Consider the following 25007-nt stretch of genomic DNA (forward strand, 5'->3'; position numbering starts at 1 on the left):
GTGCTGCAGGGCACTCCCCTGTGAGGGGGGGGGGGGGGAGTGTCCAGGCATCGTTCAGTGCAAGTGCAGACATAATGGAAACTTCCCCTGTGGGGAAGGGGATTTCCTGCAAGTCACATGGTGTAGGAGGAGGGGCGGCCCTGCTCACGGAAGTGACGTCGGGAAACAGAGATGGTGACATCAGTGGCAGAGATGTGAGGTCAGAGGCAGAGTTAGTGACATCGGCACCAGCACTCTGTCTCAAGCCAGCAACCTTACAATATATCCCGGCCAGCTCAGTCAAAAGTAAGTGTGAAAGAGCTGCTACACTAAAAGGGTTTAGTAATACCTGTGTGAATGATGAGAGTGGTAGTGCTGTGGTTGAGAGATGTGGTAGTACAGTGAATGGGAGGAGTGGTAGTGCTGTGAATGAGGGTAGTGCTTTGAATGGGAGGAGTGCTAGTGATGTGAATGGGAGGAGTGGTAGTGCTGTGGAGGAGAGGAGTGGTAGAGCTGTTGATGGGAGGAGTGCTAGTGCTGTAGATGGGGGGAGTGGTAGTGCTGTGGATGAGAGGAGTGGTAGTGCTGTTGATGAGAGGAGTGCTAGTGCTGTGGATGGGAGGAGTGGTAGTCCTGTGAATGGAAGGAGTGTCAGGGCTGTGGATGAGTGGAGTGGTAGTGGTGTGGGAAGAGTGGAAGTGCTGTGGATGAGAGGAGTGGTAGTGGTATGAATAGGAGGAGTGTTATGGATGGGAGGAATGATTGTGGTGTAAGTGCTGGTGGCTCTGGTGTGTCGGGGTCTGGTCCGGCTGCCCCCCCAGTCGCCAGGAGTTATGCAAGTGTGGCGGCTGGGGGTTCGGAAAGTTCAGTGAGTTCTTTACCTTTGGAATCCGGAAATGGTCACTTGCATCGGCGCCTCCTGGAGGCGCTTAGGAGAGGAGAGAGGACGCTCCAGGTAGAGGGAAAGGAGGTGGACCTGTCTTTTTGGGTGGAGGGACATGGTCTTGGAGCGTTCCGAGAAAAAGATGGGGAGATCGTATGTTCCCTCCATACACCCGGGCAGGAGGCAGGCCGCAGGAATGTGGCCCGTCTGGTGTGGACTGGCAAAGATACATGCCCCCCAAGGGGCAAGGTGGTGGAGCTTCTTCTCCAGATGGGTTTCAGGGCTAGGGACATCTTTGCCCTGATCCACCTGTTCGGCTCCTCTGAGTTTGATGTCAGCTTTGTTAGGCCAGAGGGACTTGATCTTTTCTGGTCTAATTATGAGCTGATGAAGAACGAGCCCGGATGGCGGGATTTTGCTGTAAAAGTAGTATCCCGCCAAAGCATGCTGAAGAAGTTGACCGTATTAACCCGTAATGAGTCACTTTCATGCTACGATATCATGACCTGGCTGGGCAGGTATGGGGAGGTGATGGACGTCCCCCGAAAGAATTTTGACGAACACGGGATCTGGTCTGGGGCCTGGACGTTTTCCGCCCGTCTCAGGCATTCAGGGAACACAGTCACCCACATCCCTTCAGCCACCTTCCTTGGACGCGGCAGGATTCAGGTCTTCTACCAAGGGCAGCCGAAGCTGTGTCCCAGGTGTGGTGACCCAAACCATTTCAGTGCAAACTGCACTCAGCAGATATGCGCCCTCTGCTGTGGGGTGGGTCACCTGGCAGCCACCTGTGGGCAGATTAGGTGTAACTTGTGTGGTGACTTAGGTCACCCTTTCAGCCGCACTCCTTTTCCTATGCTGTGACCGCTCCTGCTGGGAGAGCCTGTCGGTTGCCTCAGTGGGGGGGGGGGGGGGACCAGCCATGGAGAAGGGGCACCAAAACCAGTGAGGGAGAAGCACAAGACTCCTTGAGGCGAGAGGAGAAGCGCAGGTTGGAGAGAATCCAGGAGAATTCCCAGGTGCCAGGGGTAGCTCTGGGTCCCTCTGCAGGCACGGGCTCGGTTGGTCAGAAATCTGAGGTTTTGGGTGAGACTGAGTTGGATGAGGAGGTCGGGAGAATTTGCAAAGAGGAGGGTAAAATTGCCCTCTCCTCCAGTTCTTCCCAATACAAAACAGTAAATGAGAAGGAGGAGGGAGGGCAGAAACTAAATGGTGACCGTAAAAAGAAGAGGAGGAGGAAAAAGGGAAAAAGTAAGGAGGTTCTGTCCTCCACTTCTGTTACAGCCCCAGACCTGAAAAGGAACATCCCAGTCTCCGACCCTCTGATCGTCCTCTCGAATCGGTATGAGGCCCTCGGGGATACTACCTCGTCTCCTCCTCTTGAGGGGGAGGAAGAGGGGCAGGATGTGGTGCAGCCTCCAGGGGGCGCCGAGCCTTCTACCCCTGAGGTGGTTTCCTCAGGGGGGAAGGCAACTCTGGATTCCAAAGGTAAAGATCCTGGGATGGATTTATCCCAGAGCCTTAAAAGGAGTAAGGGGTCTTCCTCTGACTCAGATGGGGGTGGGGGAAAGGAGAGGAAGAAGGTGTAAGGGATAGTAGGCCATCTAACTCAATCACTCAGAATGGCGGCACTCTCCCCATTGATGCTGGCATCTATTAACTGTGCCAGTATTAAGTCGGATATGGCTAGATTCGCAGCCTTTGATTTTCTCGGCCATGTTGAAGCCGACATTTTCCTTTTACAAGAGACCAGGTTGTCAGATCTAGCCTCTCTGGTTAAAACCAGAAGAGAGTGGAGGCGCGGTCCCTCCCACTGGTCTCTTGCGGCTGAGCCATATAGTGGGGTGGCGGTCCTTTTTACTGCTCCGGTTGAATGCAGACAGGTTATTGAGTTAGAAATGGGGAGGTGTCTGATCTTAGATGTCTTCATGAAGGGACAGGAGCTCCGGCTTATTAACATCTATGCCCCACAAACCAGGTGGGGCCATAAGGCTCTCTGTATGAAGATTAAGCACTTTCTTTTTACGAGTCAGCAAGTGATTTTTGGAGGGGACCCCTCAGGCCACACGGGTTTCACCTTTCATCGAGGTAGCTGCAGGTCTAGGTTAGACAGGTTTTATTTGAAGGAGGAAACCGCCTCTTCCACAGTGTCCGTGGTTGAGGTGGAGTTCTCTGATCACTGTATGATTTTGTTTTCCTTGAATGTTTCAGAGACCCCCCGGATGGATAAAGGTTATTGGAAGCTGAATTCGTCCCTCCTGGAGGAAGCAGAGGTAAGACAGTCCTTTCAGGATTTTCTTCAGAGTCAGGTACCTTTACTGGATCTATGTAGTAATAAGCTGGAGTGGTGGGAGATATTCAAGAAGCGGGTTACGGGGTTCTTCCGCCAGCTCTCGAGCCTCAGGTCCCTGAACAGGTATCGCTTGTATCAGGGTCTAAGGAGGAAACTCGAGCTTCTCGTCTCGACTGGAGGTAGCCGAGAGGATATCTCCAGAGTGAAATCCTTGCTGAAGAGGTGTCAGTATGATAGGCACGCATCTTTGGTTTTTGAGAGGAATTACGGGAGGTACCGCTCGCCCGACCCTTACAGAAACTGCAAGATGTCAGTGAGTAGTAAAGTCATTTCAGGACTGATTGATAGTACAGGATCTCTGAATCAGTCCAGATCAGGGATCTTGGAGGTTGTCAGATCCTTTTACTTGCACCTCTTGGGAAGGAAGGATCTGGATCGGGATGTGATGTCGGGTTTCCTGGCTGAAGCCATTCCTGAGCCAGGGGCAGACCCCTCTCTTGGCGTTTTGGCAGAAGAGATCAGGGAAGAGGAAGTGAGACTGGCGATCGAGGGGCTCACCCCTAAGAAGTCGCCAGGGCCGGATGGCTTAACATCTGAGTGGTACAGGACCTTTAAGGAGTCTTTAGCTCCCCTCTTGACTGAGGTATTCAATGAGTGTCTCTCCTCGGGCACTCTGCCGAAGTCAATGAGGAGGTCAGCCCTGATTCTTCTCTCAAAGGGTAAAGATCCTAGCCGTATTGAGGATTGGAGGCCCATAGCTCTTCTCAATGCGGACAGGAAGCTTCTGGCTAAGATACTGTTTAATCGGTTGGTGAAGTTTGCACCCCGGCTCCTTTTGGAGGCCCAGCACTGCACTGTTCCAGGCCGAAGCACCTTAAGTGCTGTCCTTAGTGTCAGGGAGGCAGTGGAGCGGAGTAGTGCAAGTCCTTGGAAGGGGTACTTGCTGTCCTTGGATCAGGCCAAAGCATTTGATCGGGTGTACCATGAGTACCTCTGGTCCGTCCTCCTGAGATATGGCTTACCAAGTACTTTTGTTAATTGGCTTAAGATCTTGTATGCAGGGGCAGAGAGTTTCCCTCTGGTGAACGGTTGGTCTGGCCACTCTTTTGAGGTGGGGTCCGGAGTCCGTCAAGGTTGTCCTTTGAGCCCGCTCTTATATGTGTTCGCGATCGATCCCTTCCTTAGGAGGTTGAGTCGCGGACCATTGGCGGGAGTTGGGATGAGTCTGGCGGAGCCGGCTGTCACCCAGAGAGTGGTGGCGTACGCTGACGATATCACTATTTTCGTCTCCTCGAGGGAGGAGGTCGATGTGGTGATGTCGGAGGTGGACCGCTACTCGGAGGCATCCGGGTCCAAGATCAATCGGGATAAGTGTGAGAGTCTCTGGCTGGGAGGGGGGGATCCCACGTTTGATCTCCCGGACACCCTTCCAGGGCCCCAAGAATCAGCAAAAGTCTTAGGCATCACATTTGGCCAGGATGATTATCCCACCAAAAAATGGGATGGTAAGCTCCAGGATGCCACTCAGAGGGTGAACCAGTGGAAGGGTTGGTCTATGACCCTCAGGGAAAGGGTACACCTGATCAAATGGTACCTGCTCCCCTTGTTTATCTATCTGGGCAGTGTATGTATCTTACCAGAGGCTTACTACACTAGGATCTATAGCCTGTTTTTCCAGATGTTATAGGGAAACAGGATGAACCTAGTCAAGAGGGAGGTTACGTACCGCACGAGGAGACTAGGGGGTTTATCTATGGTAAACCCCGTGGTGTTCTTTACGAACACCTTCTTGAAAGCTAACATCGCAAACCTCTGGAAAGAGAGGGCTCCTCCATGGGTTATCTCCTTCAGGGACTGGTTTCGGCCTTTCTTCCAGGAATGGGAGAGAGGAGGGCGAGTGAAGGACCTCTGTACGCCCCATGGATATCTTCCGGCTTACGCTACCCCGACTCTGAAGGCGATACGTCGGTGGGGTCTGGGAGTTTGGGAGATCAATACCCAGTCAAGGCAGTTCCTTGACAAACGGGTTCTGTTGACCCACTTCCAGAAGCCTCTGGCGCTCAGGGACTGCCCAGGTCGGGATCTGAGGGTGGGATTGTATCTTTTGAACATGAAAAGGATCCCCCAAAAGTTTTGGGACTTGGCCTGGCGCTGCTTTCAGGGGAAGCTATATGTAAAGGACAATTTGAAGTGTAGGAACTCTGATGACCGGGGATGTCCCCGAGAAGAGTGCGGGGACACGCTGGAAAGCATGGACCACTTCCTGCTTCATTGTCCCTTTAATATAGGGGTTTACAACAGGGTGGGTGCTTCCATTGGCTGGAGTCAACTTGCCGGCCTTACCTATCCAGAGTGGGCTTATGGGGCATTCAGGACTCTGGGTGGCCGAGACCGGGGCACTTTATTCTTAGTTAGTTTAGTGGTTAGGTACTACACGTGGAACGCACGGTGTTTAGTGTCGACCCAACAGAAAATCCTCACCGAGGTGGAGGTCTGTAGGAATATCACCGGTGACCTTGGGAAGATCAGGTCTTTGGAGTATGGCAGTCTTGGTACCAGTAGGGCTTCTCTCCTATGGAGAGGGTTTTCTTTTGATGTGCCCTAGGTATTAGGCCTTTTGGGCCAAGTACCTTTATTTTGATTAGGGGCAGTGATATAGGGACAGGGTTAGGGTAAGTGTAGGGTTAGTTTAATGAAGAAATAGCGATAGAGTGAGAGATAGGGTAGAGTTAGGGAGAGAGTTCAAATTCATATCAGGATTGCCATCCTCCAATCCTGGTGGTGGGCTAATGCATGGACACCATAGCTTTTTGTTTTGTTTAGAACGTGAAGGTTGATAAAGGGTTTACAGGCACCGAACTTGGGCTTTATTGTTATGGAGAGAAGGGAAAATGGAGGGGGGGGGGGCATGGGAAAAAAAATTGTAAATAACATCTGTCCAAGTCAAGATTTATTTCTGTTATAGCGAAGTAAGCTATATATCTGTTATTTATGCTAGGAGAAAGGATAAAAAAAAAAATTATAATAATAATAATTGTAATATAGTTTAGTATATGTGTATTGGTGTGTAGTGTGTTTGTGGGTAGTGTGGTTTATATATATTTATTGAAAAAAAAAGAGAAATTAAAAAAAAAAGTATAAATAAATTCAAATTATTTCTGTTATAGCGAAGTAAGCTTTACTTCTGTTAATTATGCTAGGGGAAAAAAAATGTAGTATAGTTTAGTATAATATGTGTGTTGGTGTGTAGCTAGGTAAGTTGTGTGTTTATGGTGTGTTTATGGGTAGGGTGGTTTATATTTATGTATATAAAAAATAATAATAATAATAATAATAATAATAAAAATAAAAAATTAATACAAAAAATAATAAATTTTTTGTAAATAACAATTGTCAAGTTGAATTTTTTGTTATAGCGAGGTAAGCTATATTTCTGTTATTTATAATATTAAAAAAAAGGAATTTTTTTTTTCCATTTTGGCATAAAAGGAGTGTTGGTGTGAATTAAAGCTAGTTTAAGTTGCGTGTGTAGTGTCATGAGTTATTATAGATGGGCTGGCTGGTTAGGCAGGATTTTGGTTCTGAGGTGGTTTTGTGTTATAGTTATTGCTAGTCATGCTTATTTTTGTGTTTTGCTTTAGAAACGGAAAGTTTGTATTTATATTTATAATAATGTTTGTATTTCTGTAAAGTTTTATATTTTTATAATAAAAGAGTTTCAGTGTGAAATGAGCTGTGATTGTCTAAGGCTGCACACCGGACTGCATTTCCTGGTTTCTGACTTCTGCCAGGACAGCAGGAGACCAAAGTCTGTGCAAAAGATGGGGGGAAATATGCTCTGGAAAAGTAGGGAGACACCTAGTGGCAGCTTTTTTAACCCCTTTTTCACCTTAAGGACTGAGCCCTTGCAATTATGACCACCGTCACTTTACAAATTAATAACGCGAAAACGCTTTTACCGAATATTCTGAGACTGTTTTATCGTGACATATTCTACTTTATTTTGGTGGTAAATTTTCGGCATTACTTGCATCCTTTTTTGGTGAAAAATCCCAAAATTTCATGAAAATTTTGAAAATTTTCCATTTTTCTAACTTTGAAGCTCTCTAATTGTAAGGAAAATGGATATTCACAATAAATTTTATTTTTCTTCACAAATACAATATGTCCACTTTATGTTGGCATCATAAAATGGACATACTTTTGCTTTTTGAAAAAATTAGAGAGCTTCAAAGTAGAGCAGCAATTTTCAAAAATGTCATGAAAATTGCTAAATCTGAAGGGACAGATGTTACAGAACTACAACTCCCAGCATGCCTGGGCAGTCGAGGCATGCTGAGAGTTGTAGTTTGGCAACATCTGGAGGGCTACTGTTTGGGCACCACTGTCCAACAGTCTCCAAACAGTCTCCAAACTGTGACCCTCCAGATGTTGCAAAACTACAACTCCCAGCATGCCCAGACAGCCTTTGGCTCTCTGGGCATGCTGGAAGTTGCAGTTTGGCCCCCCTAGTGGTTGCCACAGTAAAGATCAATTTACTTTCACTTTCAATCCCCCCCCCCCCCCCCCCCACTGTCGATTCCCTACCTGATCAGGATCCTGCAGGCTCCAGCGAAGATCCCAGGTCCCCAGGCATCTTCTCCTGCAGATACGGCCTCCATCTTCTTCCCAGAGCCCCTCGACATCCAGGGGCGGGCAGAATGGGGGGTTGAAAGTGAACCCCCTGTCCTGCGCTGCCATTGGTCAGAACTCCGTTCTGAGTAATGGCAGGGGATAGGAGTAGATCGCAGCTTTGCGATCTCACTCCAATCCTTTAGGCTGATCGGGGCTGTTGCTGACAACTCCGATCAGCCCTATTTTCCGGGTGATCGGGTCACCAGAGACACGATCAGCCCAGAATTGGAGAAAATCGCATGTCTGAATTGACATGCGATTTTCTCCAATCGCCGACATGGGGGGGTCTCAGGACCCCCCTGGGCGATGTGCCAGGGCGCCTGCTGAATGATTTCAGCAGGCATCCGGCTCCGGTCCCCAACCGGCTAGTGGTGGGGACCGGATTTCCCACGGGCGTATGGATACGCCCTCGGTCCTTAAGGACTCGGAATGCAGGGCGTATCCATACGCCCTGTGTCCTGAAGAGGTTAAACACAAAAAAAAGTAGAAAACTTAATTTTTTTTTAAACAAAGTACATTAGAAAGATTTTTTTATTTACCCCAAGTGCAATAGCAAAAAATAGTTTTAATGAGAGTACCCATTTAAGGGTATGCTCAAACTGAGGAATTGACAAGAAAATTAATTGCCTGCAGATTGTACTGTATTGTATATATCATCTGCTCAAAAGGGTGCGTGGTTTCACAATCCAACCTATTCACAGAAAATCCTGTGAATAAATGGCTAGAAATTTTCACCTAGAAAAAGCTGGTCAGAAAACTTTCCTGACTTGTAAATCTGTGATCCACATAGTAAATATGGTGGAATCCTGCAAGTCTGAAACAACATTTCCCACTAGTAAAATTACGACACTCTTAGTAAATGAGGCCCATTATCTGCTCAGCTCCTCCTGCTCTATAACATGATGCCTGCAGATTGTACTGTATTGTATATATCATCTGCTCAGCTCCTCCTGCTCTATAACATGATACCTGGAGATTGTACTGTATTGTATATATCATCTGCTCAGCTCCTCCTGCTCTATAACATGATACCTGCAGATTGTACTGTATTGTATATATTATGTGCTCAGCTTCTCCTGCTCTATAACATGATACCTGCAGATTGTACTGTATTGTATATATTATGTGCTCAGCTCCTCCTGCTCTATAACATGATACCTACAGATTGTACTGTATTGTATGTATCATCTGCTCATCCCCTCCTGCTCTATAACATGATACCTGCAGATTGTACTGTATTGTATATATCATCTGCTCAGCTCCTCCTGCTCTGATACCTGCAGATTGTACTGTATTGTATAAATAATCTGCTCAGATCCTCCTGCGTTATAACATGATACTTGCAGATTGTACTGTATATATCATCTGCTCAGCTCCTCCTGCTCTATAACATGATCCCTGCAGATTGTAATGTATTGTATATATCATCTGCTCAGCTCCTCCTGCTCTATAACATGATACCTGCAGATTGTACTGTATTGTATATATCATCTCCTCAGCTCCTCCTGCTCTATAACATACCTGCAGATTGTACTGTATTGTATATATCATCTGCTCAGCTCCTCCTGCTCTATAACATGATACCTGCATATTGTACTATATTGTATATATCATCTCCTCAGCTCCTCCTGCTCTATAACATGATACCTACAGGTTGTATTGTACTGTATATATCATCTGCTAAGCTCCTCCTGCTCTATAACATGATACCTGCATATTGTACAGTATTGTATATATCATCTGCTCAGCACCTCCTGCTCTATAACATAATACCTGGAGATTGTACTGTATTGTATATATCATCTGCTCAGCTCCTCCTGCTCTATAACATGATACCTACAGGTTGTATTGTACTGTATATATCATCTGCTAAGCTCCTCCTGCTCTATAACATGATACCTGCATATTGTACTTTATTGTATATATCATCTGCTCAGCTCCAACTGCTCTATAACATGATACCTGTAGATTGTACAGTATTGTATATATCATCTGCTCAGCTCCTCCTGCTCTGATACCTGCAGATTGTACTGTATTGTATAAATAATCTGCTCAGATCCTCCTGCGTTATAACATGATACTTGCAGATTGTACTGTATTGTATAAATAATCTGCTCAGATCCTCCTGCGTTATAACATGATACCTGCAGATTGTACTGTATTGTATATATCATCTGCTCAGCTCCTCCTGCTCTATAACATGATCCCTGCAGATTGTAATGTATTGTATATATCATCTGCTCAGCTCCTCCTGCTCTATAACATGATACCTGCAGATTGTACTGTATTGTATATATCATCTCCTCAGCTCCTCCTGCTCTATAACATACCTGCAGATTGTACTGTATTGTATATATAATCTGCTCAGCTCCTCCTGCTCTATAACATGATACCTGCATATTGTACTATATTGTATATATCATCTCCTCAGCTCCTCCTGCTCTATAACATGATACCTACAGGTTGTATTGGACTGTATATATCATCTGCTAAGCTCCTCCTGCTCTATAACATGATACCTGCATATTGTACAGTATTGTATATATCATCTGCTCAGCACCTCCTGCTCTATAACATAATACCTGGAGATTGTACTGTATTGTATATATCATCTGCTCAGCTCCTCCTGCTCTATAACATGATACCTGGAGATTGTACTGTATTGTATATATCATCTGCTCAGCTCCTCCTGCTCTATAACATGATACCTGCAGATTGTACTGTATTGTATATATTATGTGCTCAGCTCCTCCTGCTCTATAACATGATACCTGCAGATTGTACTGTATTGTATATATTATGTGCTCAGCTCCTCCTGCTCTGTAACATGATACCTACAGATTGTACTGTATTGTATATATCATCTGCTCATCCCCTCCTGCTCTATAACATGATACCTGCAGATTGTACAGTATTGTATATATCATCTGCTCAGCTCCTCCTGCTCTGATACCTGCAGATTGTACTGTATTGTATAAATAATCTGCTCAGATCCTCCTGCGTTATAACATGATACTTGCAGATTGTACTGTATATATCATCTGCTCAGCTCCTCCTGCTCTATAACATGATCCCTGCAGATTGTAATGTATTGTATATATCATCTGCTCAGCTCCTCCTGCTCTATAACATGATACCTGCAGATTGTACTGTATTGTATATATCATCTCCTCAGCTCCTCCTGCTCTATAACATACCTGCAGATTGTACTGTATTGTATATATAATCTGCTCAGCTCCTCCTGCTCTATAACATGATACCTGCATTTTGTACTATATTGTATATATCATCTCCTCAGCTCCTCCTGCTCTATAACATGATACCTACAGGTTGTATTGTACTGTATATATCATCTGCTAAGCTCCTCCTGCTCTATAACATGATACCTGCATATTGTACTTTATTGTATTTATCATCTGCTCAGCTCCAACTGCTCTATAACATGATACCTGTAGATTGTAGTCTATTGTAAATATCATCTCAGCTCCCTCCTGCTCTATAACATGATACCTACAGATTGTACTGTATTATATAAATCCTCTCCTCCTGCTGTATAACATGATACCCCGCATATTGTCCTGTATTGTATATATACATCATCTGCTCAGCGCCTCCTGCTCTATAACATGATATCTGCAGATTGTACTGTATTGTATGTATCATCTACTCAGCTCCTGCTGCTCTATAACCTGATACCTGCAGACTGTACTGTATTGTATATATCACCTGCTCAGCTCCTCCTGCTCTATAACATACCTGCAGATTATACTGTATTGTATAAATCATCTCCTCCTGCTATATAACATAATACCTACAGATTGAACTGTATTGTATATATCATCTGCTCAGCTCCTGCTGCTCTATAACATGATACATGCAGACTGTACTGTATTGTATATATCATCTGCTCAGCTCCTCCTGCTCTATAACATGATACCTGCAGATTGTACTGTATTGTATATATCATCTGCTCAGCTCCTGCTGCTCTATAACATGATACCTGCAGACTGTACTGTATTGTATATATCATCTGCTCAGCTCCTCCTGCTCTATAACATGATACCTGCAGACTGTACTGTATTGTATATATCATCTGCTCAGCTCCTTCTGCTCTATAACATACCTGCAGATTGTTCTGTATTGTATATATAATCTGCTCAGCTCCTACTGCTCTATATCATGATACCTGCAGATTGTACTTGTATATATCATCTGCTCAGCTCCTCCTGCTCTATAACATGATACCTGCAGATTGTACTGTATTGTATATATTATGTGCTCAGCTCCTCCTGCTCTATAACATGATACCTGCAGATTGTACTGTATTGTATATATCATCTGCTCATCCCCTCCTGCTCTATAACATGATACCTGCAGATTGTACAGTATTTGTATATATCATCTGCTCAGCTCCTCCTGCTCTGATACCTGCAGATTGTACTGTATTGTATAAATAATCTGCTCAGCTCCTCCTGCTCTATAACATGATACCTGCATATTGTACTATATTGTATATATCATCTCCTCAGCTCCTCCTGCTCTATAACATGATACCTACAGGTTGTATTGTACTGTATATATCATCTGCTAAGCTCCTCCTGCTCTATAACATGATACCTGCATATTGTACAGTATTGTATATATCATCTGCTCAGCACCTCCTGCTCTATAACATAATACCTGGAGATTGTACTGTATTGTATATATCATCTGCTCAGCTCCTCCTGCTCTATAACATGATACCTACAGGTTGTATTGTACTGTATATATCATCTGCTAAGCTCCTCCTGCTCTATAACATGATACCTGCATATTGTACTTTATTGTATATATCATCTGCTCAGCTCCAACTGCTCTATAACATGATACCTGTAGATTGTACAGTATTGTATATATCATCTGCTCAGCTCCTCCTGCTCTGATACCTGCAGATTGTACTGTATTGTATAAATAATCTGCTCAGATCCTCCTGCGTTATAACATGATACTTGCAGATTGTACTGTATTGTATAAATAATCTGCTCAGATCCTCCTGCGTTATAACATGATACCTGCAGATTGTACTGTATTGTATATATCATCTGCTCAGCTCCTCCTGCTCTATAACATGATCCCTGCAGATTGTAATGTATTGTATATATCATCTGCTCAGCTCCTCCTGCTCTATAACATGATACCTGCAGATTGTACTGTATTGTATATATCATCTCCTCAGCTCCTCCTGCTCTATAACATACCTGCAGATTGTACTGTATTGTATATATAATCTGCTCAGCTCCTCCTGCTCTATAACATGATACCTGCATATTGTACTATATTGTATATATCATCTCCTCAGCTCCTCCTGCTCTATAACATGATACCTACAGGTTGTATTGTACTGTATATATCATCTGCTAAGCTCCTCCTGCTCTATAACATGATACCTGCATATTGTACAGTATTGTATATATCATCTGCTCAGCACCTCCTGCTCTATAACATAATACCTGGAGATTGTACTGTATTGTATATATCATCTGCTCAGCTCCTCCTGCTCTATAACATGATACCTGGAGATTGTACTGTATTGTATATATCATCTGCTCAGCTCCTCCTGCTCTATAACATGATACCTGCAGATTGTACTGTATTGTATATATTATGTGCTCAGCTCCTCCTGCTCTATAACATGATACCTGCAGATTGTACTGTATTGTATATATTATGTGCTCAGTTCCTCCTGCTCTGTAACATGATACCTACAGATTGTACTGTATTGTATATATCATCTGCTCATCCCCTCCTGCTCTATAACATGATACCTGCAGATTGTACAGTATTGTATATATCATCTGCTCAGCTCCTCCTGCTCTGATACCTGCAGATTGTACTGTATTGTATAAATAATCTGCTCAGATCCTCCTGCGTTATAACATGATACTTGCAGATTGTACTGTATATATCATCTGCTCAGCTCCTCCTGCTCTATAACATGATCCCTGCAGATTGTAATGTATTGTATATATCATCTGCTCAGCTCCTCCTGCTCTATAACATGATACCTGCAGATTGTACTGTATTGTATATATCATCTCCTCAGCTCCTCCTGCTCTATAACATACCTGCAGATTGTACTGTATTGTATATATAATCTGCTCAGCTCCTCCTGCTCTATAACATGATACCTGCATATTGTACTATATTGTATATATCATCTCCTCAGCTCCTCCTGCTCTATAACATGATACCTACAGGTTGTATTGTACTGTATATATCATCTGCTAAGCTCCTCCTGCTCTATAACATGATACCTGCATATTGTACTTTATTGTATTTATCATCTGCTCAGCTCCAACTGCTCTATAACATGATACCTGTAGATTGTAGTCTATTGTAAATATCATCTCAGCTCCTCCTGCTCTATAACATGATACCTACAGATTGTACTGTATTATATAAATCCTCTCCTCCTGCTGTATAACATGATACCCGCATATTGTCCTGTATTGTATATATACATCATCTGCTCAGCGCCTCCTGCTCTATAACATGATATCTGCAGATTGTACTGTATTGTATGTATCATCTACTCAGCTCCTGCTGCTCTATAACCTGATACCTGCAGACTGTACTGTATTGTATATATCACCTGCTCAGCTCCTCCTGCTCTATAACATACCTGCAGATTATACTGTATTGTATAAATCATCTCCTCCTGCTATATAACATAATACCTACAGATTGAACTGTATTGTATATATCATCTGCTCAGCTCCTGCTGCTCTATAACATGATACATGCAGACTGTACTGTATTGTATATATCATCTGCTCAGCTCCTCCTGCTCTATAACATGATACCTGCAGATTGTACTGTATTGTATATATCATCTGCTCAGCTCCTGCTGCTCTATAACATGATACCTGCAGACTGTACTGTATTGTATATATCATCTGCTCAGCTCCTCCTGCTCTATAACATGATACCTGCAGACTGTACTGTATTGTATATATCATCTGCTCAGCTCCTTCTGCTCTATAACATACCTGCAGATTGTTCTGTATTGTATATATAATCTGCTCAGCTCCTACTGCTCTATATCATGATACCTGCAGATTGGACAGTATGGTATATATATATCCTCTGCCCAGCTTCATGTGCAAAAGCATTTAAGCAGGAGCCACTTGGAACTGTCAAACACCTAATATGCCACAGCCGCTACTGACCACAGCATTTTAGACGTAAAATGATCAAATACCATCTTTATTACCCTGATGACTAAGGCTGCTGCCAACAACCTGACCATTAGGAATATGCAAATGCTTAGTGCTGCAAGGCTTCTTCTGAAGCGTCACCATAAAACTGCTAGAATGCCATCATGAAAGCAATATACGGCTGTTGTTAAGGGGTTATATCATTTAAAGGGGTACTCCGATGAAAACCTTTTTTTTTTTTTTTTTAAATCAACTGGTGCCAGAAAGTTAAACAGATTTGTAAATTACTTCTATTAAAAAAATCTTAATCATTCCTGTACTTATTAGCTGCTGAATACTACAGTGGAAATTATTTTCCGTTTGAAACACAGAGCTGTCTGCTGACATCATGAGCACAGTGCTCTCTGCTGACATCTCTGTCCATTTTAGGAACTGTCCAAAGTAAAAGGAAATCCCCATAAGAAACATATGCTGTTCTGGACAGTTCCTAAAATGGACAGAGATGTCAGCAGAGAGCACTGTGTTTCAAAAAGAAAATAATTTCCTCTGTAGTATTCAGCAGTTAATAAGTACTGGAAGGATTAAGATTTTTTAATAGAAGTAATTTACAAATCTGTTTAACTTTCTGGCACCAGTTGATTTAAAAAAATAAATAAAAAAAAGTTTGTCACCAGAGTACCCCTTTAACATTCAAATAACTGCAGGGACCTCATTGTAAAGCCTCGTGCACATGGCTGTGTTACAGCTCAGCTCTATGTTGTATGTAGAGGTGTACAGAAACAAATCATTACTCAGTCCATGCTGTATTAGGAGAGAATATCTTCACAATCCAGTGCTTTATAGATACTGTATAGATCAACTAGTAATGGAATACATTCAACAGACAGCAAGCGACGGCAGAATATGCCGGCACTAGGACTGCTCGGCAATGTGCCAAAATTCTCCATATGCATTTCCCAGTGGATTAAAAAAACCTGACATGTCCTTTATTTCTTCGGCGGCAGGAATCAGAAATTTCGTGGTAGATGTTGCAATGGAATTTCCAAGCTGAATTTTTCTGCCGGATTCCGCTTGGAAATCCAGTTGTGTGAACGAGGACTTAGGTTGACTCTGTACTTTTCACTGAATTGTAAGATGGGTGGAAACATTATTGCAAGATGGAGTATGAATGTCGGGATGATAGGGCATGAATCGTGTTCCGGGCAGTGTGGTTAGGACACTTCTACTTGCAACCCTTGAGTATTCAAACCCTGTTTTGCAATAACCAAGGAAGTAATGTCCAGCTCCAATGATGTAATAAAACAGGAGCTCTTATTTTCAAAATAATATAATACAATATAATAGAATACAACAGACAAGGCCAATGCATTTCGGATCATCCAATTTTGCAATAAATCTTCTGACTATCTGACTGATAATTGAACAGTAAAAACAGTCAACCAAACAGTAAAACCCTTAAATGGGCACTGTCATGAACTTTTTTTTATATGTTGTAGTTGTTATGTACTACAACATATTTCTAATATTCTTCAATTATTTTTTTGGGTGGTTAAAATATTGTATTTTGCTTTTGAAATCTGGCCACTAGGGGTCTCTCTCCTAGTGGCCGGTTGCAGCCTGCTGTGACTTCACAGCTGAATTCATACCGATCCCGGCCGGGCATCGGTCCGAATTCAATCAGTCTGCGCTCGCTCCCTGCCTGTCAATCAGACAGACAGGAGCGAGCGCTGTGAACGCCGGGGCTGTGTGCATTGGCTCCCCGGCCCCCGCCTCCCGGCATGTACATGCGCTAGCGCGCACTGAATCTCAGTGCTGCGGTGCTGCTGCCTCAGGACGAGGGGAGGTTGTGCTGCGGCGTAACTAAGATAGATTGTTTTAAACACAGCATGCCTCCAGTTGTTTCACCACTACAACTCCTAGCATGCCCTGACAGCCAATAGATGTCAGGGCAAGCTGGGAGTTGTAGTGGTGAAACAGCTGGAGGTACACTGTTTAGGAAAACAATCATGGCCAGTATAGATAAAATAAGGGTGTATAGATGATCTAAGGGCGGAAGTCGGCCCCAGCAGGCATCAGTGACATTGCGTCTGCTGGGGAAGTCTACCTGGTAAGTGAGCACACTACCAGGCAGACAAAAAGGCATTTCTAGGATAGTAAAAAAAAAAAATGTAAAGGCAGGGAGGGGGTAAGGGATAGATGGGCTTTAATAGGCAGGGACAGAAAAAAAAGGATGGTGGGAGCTACTCTTTTTAAAGCAAAAAAAAAAAAAATACACTATGGACAGCAAAGTGATATAACAACTCAATTTCTATAACAGGTCCTCTTTAGAATAACGTAATAAAAGCAGCAAGTTTTGGAAGAAATTAATGTCTAGACCTAATAAATATCTAACAACCTATAAGAAAAACATAAAAAGCTATAAAAAAATATACACACCAAATCACAGATACTGTAGTTTTTCTCCAGTGCTGATGTTATGCTCTTCTAATAATGAACATCTAAGCAGCCATTTTATAAATCATTAGGATCCAACCGTGAAGACCCCCCTCCGTCCTTAGAATTGAGTAATGAATCCCTCCGTGTTTTCCCAAGTACAGTGATGCTCCCGGCCACCCGCTGTACAGGAAATTACAACACAGCAGTCCCTTTGTTTTCGGGACAGATATGGAGTCAGACCCCCACTGATCATAATGTTATGTTATATACTATACAATGCCATGAAAGAAATACTTTATTCTTTATACATCCAAAAATGTGACTTAAATGTGCCAAGCTGTCCCTTACAGTATTCCTAGTCATGTTTCAAGGCTTCTTTATGGATCAGACATTGACTTACAGGGCAGCCACATACAGGTGGCTCTAGAGCAGTGTTTCCCAACCAGTGTGTCTTCGGCTGTTGCAAAACTACAACTCCCAGCATGCCCGGACAGCCAAAGGCTGTCCGGGCATGCTGGGAGGTGTAGTTTCGCAACAGCCGGAGGAACACTGGTTGGGAAACACTGCTCTAGAGACAGGCTAATTCATTCTGGAGTGTCTTAAAGGGGCCACTCCGGCGGTAAACATCTTATCCCCTAGTCAAATCTTGAAGCTTCCGTGTTCATGACGTCACACCACGCCCCCTCCATTCATGTCTATGGGAGGGGGCGTGGCAGCTAGTACGTAGTGACGGCTAGTCACGCCTCCTCCCATAGACATGAATGGAGGGGGGCGTGGCGGCTGTAGTCGCCAGTCATCCAGCACGGAGCAGAGTTCGCTCCGTGCACGGATGACTGGGGTGCCACGTCGGAGATTGTGGGGATCCCCAGTGGTGGGACCCCCGCAATCAGACATCTTATCCCCTATCCTTTGGATAGGGGATAAGATGTTTTTCGCCGGTGTACTCTTTTAACTCGGCTGCCAAGCTGTCCCTTACAGTTTTGCGCCTGCATACCTGTTTATTAATAGCATGGAAAAATTTGGACAGGTAGGAAACAGTGCCGACCCGGACTCGGCCCACACCGCTGTCCTTAACTACTTGGAGGATAAGCCCTAAGGGCGGCCACTAACACGCCGACAGTCCCAACACTCACTAAGTTCACGGGCATCACACAGGTCAGGTCAGCAACACATGGGCAAGGAAGCAGCAAAATCAGTAGATACAGGGTAATTCAGGGACAAGATGTACAGTCATAACCTATAGAGAAGTGCAGTACAAAATCAGAACAAGATGCGCCTTCACCTCCTGAGTGGTCGGCAAGGCAGGCAGCAGTATGACGTACTGTTCTGTTCTTTGCAGAGCCTGTCACCATAGAGACCCCGGACGCTCCCAGTTGCACCCTGTAAGGACCAGACACGGTAAGAGAGCAAGGACAAGTAAGTTTATGACAGCTACAGAACTTTTCAAACCAACAGGATACCACAAAATTTGTATAAAAGGGGTACTCCAGGTAACTGAACTTATCAGACACTTATCTCTCTATTTACAGGATAGGGGATAAAAGTCTGATCATGAGGGGCCCGAGTACTTACCTGTCCTTGGCCCACTCCGACCCCCACATTCCTGCACAAAAGCAATTGACGGCCTGTATAGCCAACCAACGTCCGCTGCGATGTCCCTCCCGGAAAGTGGGGGCCAGATCGCGCCGAGGAAGGGTAAATAGACAGGGCCCCGTACAGGAGGGCCGACCGCTGGGATCCCCTGTGATCAGATGGATAGAGAAGTGTCTGATAAGTTCAACAGCATGGAGGACCCCTTAAAAAAGCAACAGAGTAAAACGGCATAGTTCACAACGTCGACTTAACAGGAATGAAGGCCCCCTGCAGTTTGGGCGTACAGTACACCATGTAACAAACTGTAAAAAGCTTTCATGTTATTCTTCTGAGCACTGAACTCCACAAGTTTTATCGAGTTTGTCCATGGGTTTTATTTTAAGAAATATTTCAATTTTTTTACAGCAATACTCAACATCACCATTTCAGTAACAAAAAAAAAAAAAAAAAATAATAAAAATCTCCTGAATGCAAATGTAAAACACGCCCCACTTAAATACCTCGATAGAATATTTGCAGATACGATTCTGAGTATCAAAGTCAAAAATAGAATTTCATCACAAACATGTTCCTTAGTATCAAAATGTGCGGAATTTACCACACAGAACATAGAATATGCTGTAATATACAGAAATACAAAAAAAATAAAAATTCTATAAAAGTTTCCATTGGGGTCTGTTCAGGCGGGGTCTCATAGCGTATAGTACAGGCTTTTTTTTCCACTTTTCCAGGCCAGAGTTTCTGTTGTAATTCAGCCTCCATATTAACTGTTGAGTGACTAGCACCAAACTATTTACATCCTATGATTTTCTTACCGATAAATTGGTTGCGCCTAAAATCCATTAGGATCTCCCATTTTTTTATTATTTATATGGCACTCAATGTATAGACGCAATTGTGGCAGATACAATCAATGCATAGACACTGAATAGCATGTAAATGCAACATACCTGAGATGTTCACTTCAAGGAGTACTGTAGTGAATTTATTCCCTATATAACCCCTTTAAAGAGGTTAAAGTTATAGATTGCAGGGGGTCCAACAGCTGGGACTCCCCGCGATCTTCTGTACGGGGCCGGGGAAGTCCGCAGGAAGTGCCGTGCCGACCTCCACAGGAAGCCACAGCAGACGCACCCCCTACATGTATCTCTATGGGATATATGGAGGGGGTGTCAGCCACCGCGTCATGAGGGGGATGGAACGCCCCCTTCTTGCGGACTGCCGGGACCCCATACAGGAGATCGCGATCTATAACTTATTCCCTATTCTTCAGATAGGGTTTAAAGGGGTTATCCAGGGAAAAACTTTTTTTTCATATATCAACTGGCTCCAGAAAGTTAAACAGATTTGTAAATTACTTCTATTAAAAAATCTTAATCCTTTCAGTACTTATGAGCTGCTGAAGTTGAGTTGTTCTTTTCCTTCTAAGTGGTCTCTGATGACACCCATCTCGGGAACTGTCCAGGGTAGAAGCAAATCCCCGTAGTAAACCTCTGCTACTTTGTGCAGTTCCCGAGACAAGCAGAGATGTCAGCAGAGAGCACTGTTGCCAGACAGAAAAGAACATGTAGCTAAACCATACAACTGGTTTGCTTAATATTCCTAGTCATGTTTCAAGGCTTCTTTATGGATCAGACATTGACTTACAGGGCAGCTACATACAGTTGGCTCTAGAGCAGTGTTTTCCAACCAGTGTGCCTCCAGCTGTTGCAAAACTGCAACTCAACTTCAGCAGCTGATAATTATTGGAAGGATTAAGATTTTTTAATAGAAGTAATTTCCAAATCTGTTTAATATAGTTGATATAAAAAAAAAAGTTTTTCCTGGAATACCCCTTTATGTTATATTCCACTACAGTACTCCTCTACTTTAAAGGGGTATTCCAACTCTTTAAAAAATAATCTATGCTTCTGGGTCCTTGCAAAATATGGGGGAAAAAAACCTACCCAGCAGCAGTGGTTTTTCCATCTTCCGGTAAACCCCCCCAACCGCATCTTTTCATCCTGCAGGACTTGCCCACTCAGCCAATCAATGACCACTGCAATGTCCTGTCTTGACCAGCGGGGGAGCATGGGTAGGTAAGTAGAGTTTTTTCTTCTACATTTACAAAATCCCAGAAAAAACACAAATTTTTTTTAAGAGCTGAAATACCCCTTTAATATACCAATAAGGCTATGTTCACATGGTGGAATTTCTGCAGAAATTCATCTGCAGCAGAGTCCTATTGACTTCAGTGGGATTCTGCCGCAACGTGCACACGGCGGAATTTCTGCGGCGGAAACACCTGCCGCGGGAAACTCCGTCCGTGTTTTCCAGGCGAACATTCTGCAAATTTTCTGCTGTGTAAACATAGCCTAAGGAAGCTATAGAATTTAGCACTCCTCCGCAAGGAAGAAAATTGTCTCTCTACTGCCACCTATAGGTAGCTACCCTGTTAGTCAATGTTTGACAAATGAGAGAGCCTTAAAGGGGTTCTCCGGTGGAAACCTTTTTTTTTTTTATCAACTGGTGCCAGAAAGTTAAACAGATTTGTAAGTTACTTCTATTAAAAAATCTTAATCCTTCCAGTACTTATTAGCTGCTGAATACTACATAGGGAATTATTTTCTTTTTGGAACACAGTGCTCTCTGCTGATATCAAGAGCACAGTGCTCTCTGCTGACATCTCTGTCCATTTTAACAACTGTCCAGAGTAGGAGAAAATCCACATAGCAAACATATGCTGCTCTGGACAGTTCCTAAAATGGACATAGATGTCAGCAGAGAGCTCTGTGTTCCAAAAAGAAAAGAATTTCCTCTGTAGTATTCAGCAGCTAATAAGTACTGGAAGGATTAAGATTTTTTAATAGAAGTAATTTACAAATCTGTTTAACTTTCTGGCACCAGTTGATAGAAAAAAATAAAATAAAAAAGTTTTCCACTGGAGTACCCCTTTAAACTATAACTAAGGATAATAGCTAAATCATACAACTGGTTTGCTTAATATTCCTAGTCATGTTTCAAGGCTTCTTTATGGATCAGACATTGACTTACAGGGCAGTGACATACAGGTGGCTCTAGAGCAGTGTCTTCCAACCAGTGTGCCTCCAGCTGTTGCAAAACTACAACGCCCAGCATGCCCGGACAGCCTTTGGCTGTCCGGGAATGCTGGGAGTTGTAGTTTTGCAACAGCTGGAGGCACACTGGTTGGAAAACACTGCTCTAGAGACAGGCTTATTCCTTCTGGAGGAGAGCTAATTTGCATATATTTTTCCCAATGAGCATTGCTTGTAAGGATCCATACACCAGCTGGATCTCCTCAATATGAATTAGTACCCCCCCCCCCCCCCCAGAAATAGGCAAGACAAAAAGTTTTTTTTTACTGTAGTTTTCCTTGTGTGCTCTCTACGATTCCCAGACTATTTCCATCGTCCAGGGACAAATTTACCAACCCTTAATAGCCGATGTTCTTTACACGTGTTTACTCCTATAAAATGATCCGCTTTTTCAAAATATTCACAGTAAACAAAATTTTCTCTATACAAAAAAACCTAGACGGTATACACGCAGTTTACAGCGATCATAGTTCATCCCGAGATGATGTGTCAAGTGTAGTCTGAGGTGACAATGCGTCTGTGTTCTGAGCATCCGTGTGTATCTGACCCTGCTGTCTGGTTTTTCCGGAATATTGCCTGTCCCAATCGGTTGCCACCGTTTCATTGTCCCATATGGTGGAGGTTTCGGTGTCGCTAAAATATCCTGGTTGCCCAGTGTAGTGAGTTGGGTAAACAAGCAAAGGCTCGGCAGAAAAGGCCTTGAGATCCCGCGGGTGATAATACTCCATATATTTCTCTCTAAAAAACAAGAAAATGAAGTCAAATTATATCATTATGCAACCATAAAAAGCATATTAAACTTATATAAAGGGTAAAAAGATTAACCATTTCAACACTCCCTAAAACCGCGCTCTCTGTTACCAAGTTCCCGCACTCACTGTTATCAAGCTCCCTGCACTCACTGTTCACAAGCTCCCCGCACTTACTATTCACAAGCTCCCCGCACTCACTGTTCACAAGCTCCCCGCACTCACTGTTCACAAGCTCCCCGCACTCACTGTTCACAAGCTCCCCGCACTCACTGTTCACAAGCTCACCGTACTCGCTGTTCACAAGCTCCCCGCACTCACTGTTCACAAGCTCTCCGCACTCACTGTTCACAATCTTCCCGCACCCACTGTTCACAAGCTTCCCGCACTCACTGTTCACAAGCTCTCCGCACTCACTGTTCACAAGCTCTCCGCACTCACTGTTCACAAGCTCCCACACTCACTGTTCACAAGCTCCCCGCACTCACTGTTCACAAGCTCCCCGCACTCACTGTTCACAAGCTCCCCACACTTACTATTCACAAGCTCCCCGCACTCACTGTTCACAAGCTCCCCGCACTCACTGTTCACAAGCTCCCCGCACTCACTGTTCACAAGCTCCCCGCACTCACTGTTCACAAGCTCCCCATGCTCGCTGTTCACAAGCTCCCCGCACTCACTGTTCACAAGCTCTCCGCACTCACTGTTCACAATCTTCCCGCACCCACTGTTCACAAGCTTCCCGCACTCACTGTTCACAAGCTCTCCGCACTCACTGTTCACAAGCTCCCCGTGCTCACTGTTCACAAGCTCTCCGCACTCACTGTTCACAAGCTCCCACACTCACTGTTCACAAGCTCCCCGCACTCACTGTTCACAAGCTCCCCGCACTCACTGTTCACAAGCTCCCCGCACTCACTGTTCACAAGCTCCCGCACTCACTGTTTACAAGCTCCCGTACTCACTGTTATCAAGCTCCCCGCACACACTGTTATCAAGCTCCCCGCACTCACTGTTCACAAGCTCCCCGCACTCACTGTTATCAAGCTCCCGCACTCACTGTTCACAAGCTCCCGCACTCACTGTTCACAAGCTCCCCGCACTCACTGTTCACAAGCTCCCCGCACTCACTGTTCACAAGCTCCCCGCACTCACTGTTATCAAGCTCCCCGCACTCACTGTTATCAAGCTCCCCGCACTTACTTTTCACAAGCTCCCCGCACTTACTATTCACAAGCTCCCCGCACTCACTGTTCACAAGCTCCCCGCACTCACTGTTCACAAGCTCCCCGCACTCACTGTTCACAAGCTCCCTGCACTCACTGTTCACAAGCTTCCCGCACTCACTGTTCACAAGCTTCCCGCACTCACTGTTCACAAGCTCCCTGCACTCACTGTTCACAAGCTCCCTGCACTCACTGTTCACAAGCTCCCCACACTCACTGTTCACAAGCTCCCCCAACTCAGTTTCCAGGCTCCCCGCACTCACTGTATCGAAGCTCTCAGCACTTATTGTTCCCCAGCTCCCACACTCACTGATCACAAGCTCCCCGCACTCACTGTTCACAAGCTCCCCGCACTCATTGTTCACATGCTCCCCGCACTCACTGTTCACAAGCTCCCCGCACTCACTGTTCACAAGCTCCCCGCACTCACTGTTCACAAGCTCTCCGCACTCACTGTTCACAAGCTCCCCGCACTCACTGTTCACAAGCTCCCCGCACTCACTGTTCACAAGCTCCCCGAACTCACTGTTCACAAGCTCCCCGCACTCACTGTTCACAAGCTCCCCGCACTCACTGTTCACAAGCTCCCCGTACTCACTGTTCACAAGCTCCCCGTACTCGCTGTTCACAAGCTCCCCGCACTCACTGTTCACAAGCTCCCCGTACTCGCTGTTCACAAGCTCCCCCTACTCGCTGTTCACAAGCTCCCCGCACTCACTGTTCACAAGCTCCCCGCACTCACTGTTCACAAGCTTCCCGCACTCACTGTTCACAAGCTCCCCGCACTCACTGTTCACAAGCTTCCCGCACTCACTGTTCAAAAGCACCCCCAACTCAGTTTCCAGGCTTCCCGCACTCACTGTATCCAAGCTCTCAGCACTTA

The 25007-nt window shown here is 44.6% G+C and overlaps 2 protein-coding genes across 4 annotated transcripts in view; both read right to left on the bottom strand.

Moving 5' to 3' along the window:
* APOBEC4 (apolipoprotein B mRNA editing enzyme catalytic polypeptide like 4) overlaps window positions 1-21577 on the bottom strand; it is a 38377-nt gene extending 16800 nt beyond the window's left edge. Inside the window, exon 1 of the mRNA XM_056523649.1 lies at window positions 18744-21577. The gene's annotated coding sequence lies outside the window, so the exon portion shown is untranslated. The remainder of the gene's footprint in view (window positions 1-18743) is intronic.
* A 331-nt stretch (window positions 21578-21908) lies between these two features.
* Window positions 21909-25007, bottom strand: part of COLGALT2 (collagen beta(1-O)galactosyltransferase 2) — a 126519-nt gene continuing 123420 nt past the window's right edge. For all 3 annotated transcript variants that reach the window (XM_056523655.1, XM_056523654.1, XM_056523653.1), the window contains exon 12: window positions 21909-22887. In XM_056523655.1, coding sequence (XP_056379630.1) covers window positions 22614-22887 — 274 coding nt within the window. In that variant the 3' untranslated portion in view covers window positions 21909-22613. The remainder of the gene's footprint in view (window positions 22888-25007) is intronic.

Source organism: Hyla sarda, chromosome 6 (genome assembly GCF_029499605.1).
Source record: "Hyla sarda isolate aHylSar1 chromosome 6, aHylSar1.hap1, whole genome shotgun sequence".
NCBI lineage: Eukaryota > Metazoa > Chordata > Amphibia > Anura > Hylidae > Hyla > Hyla sarda.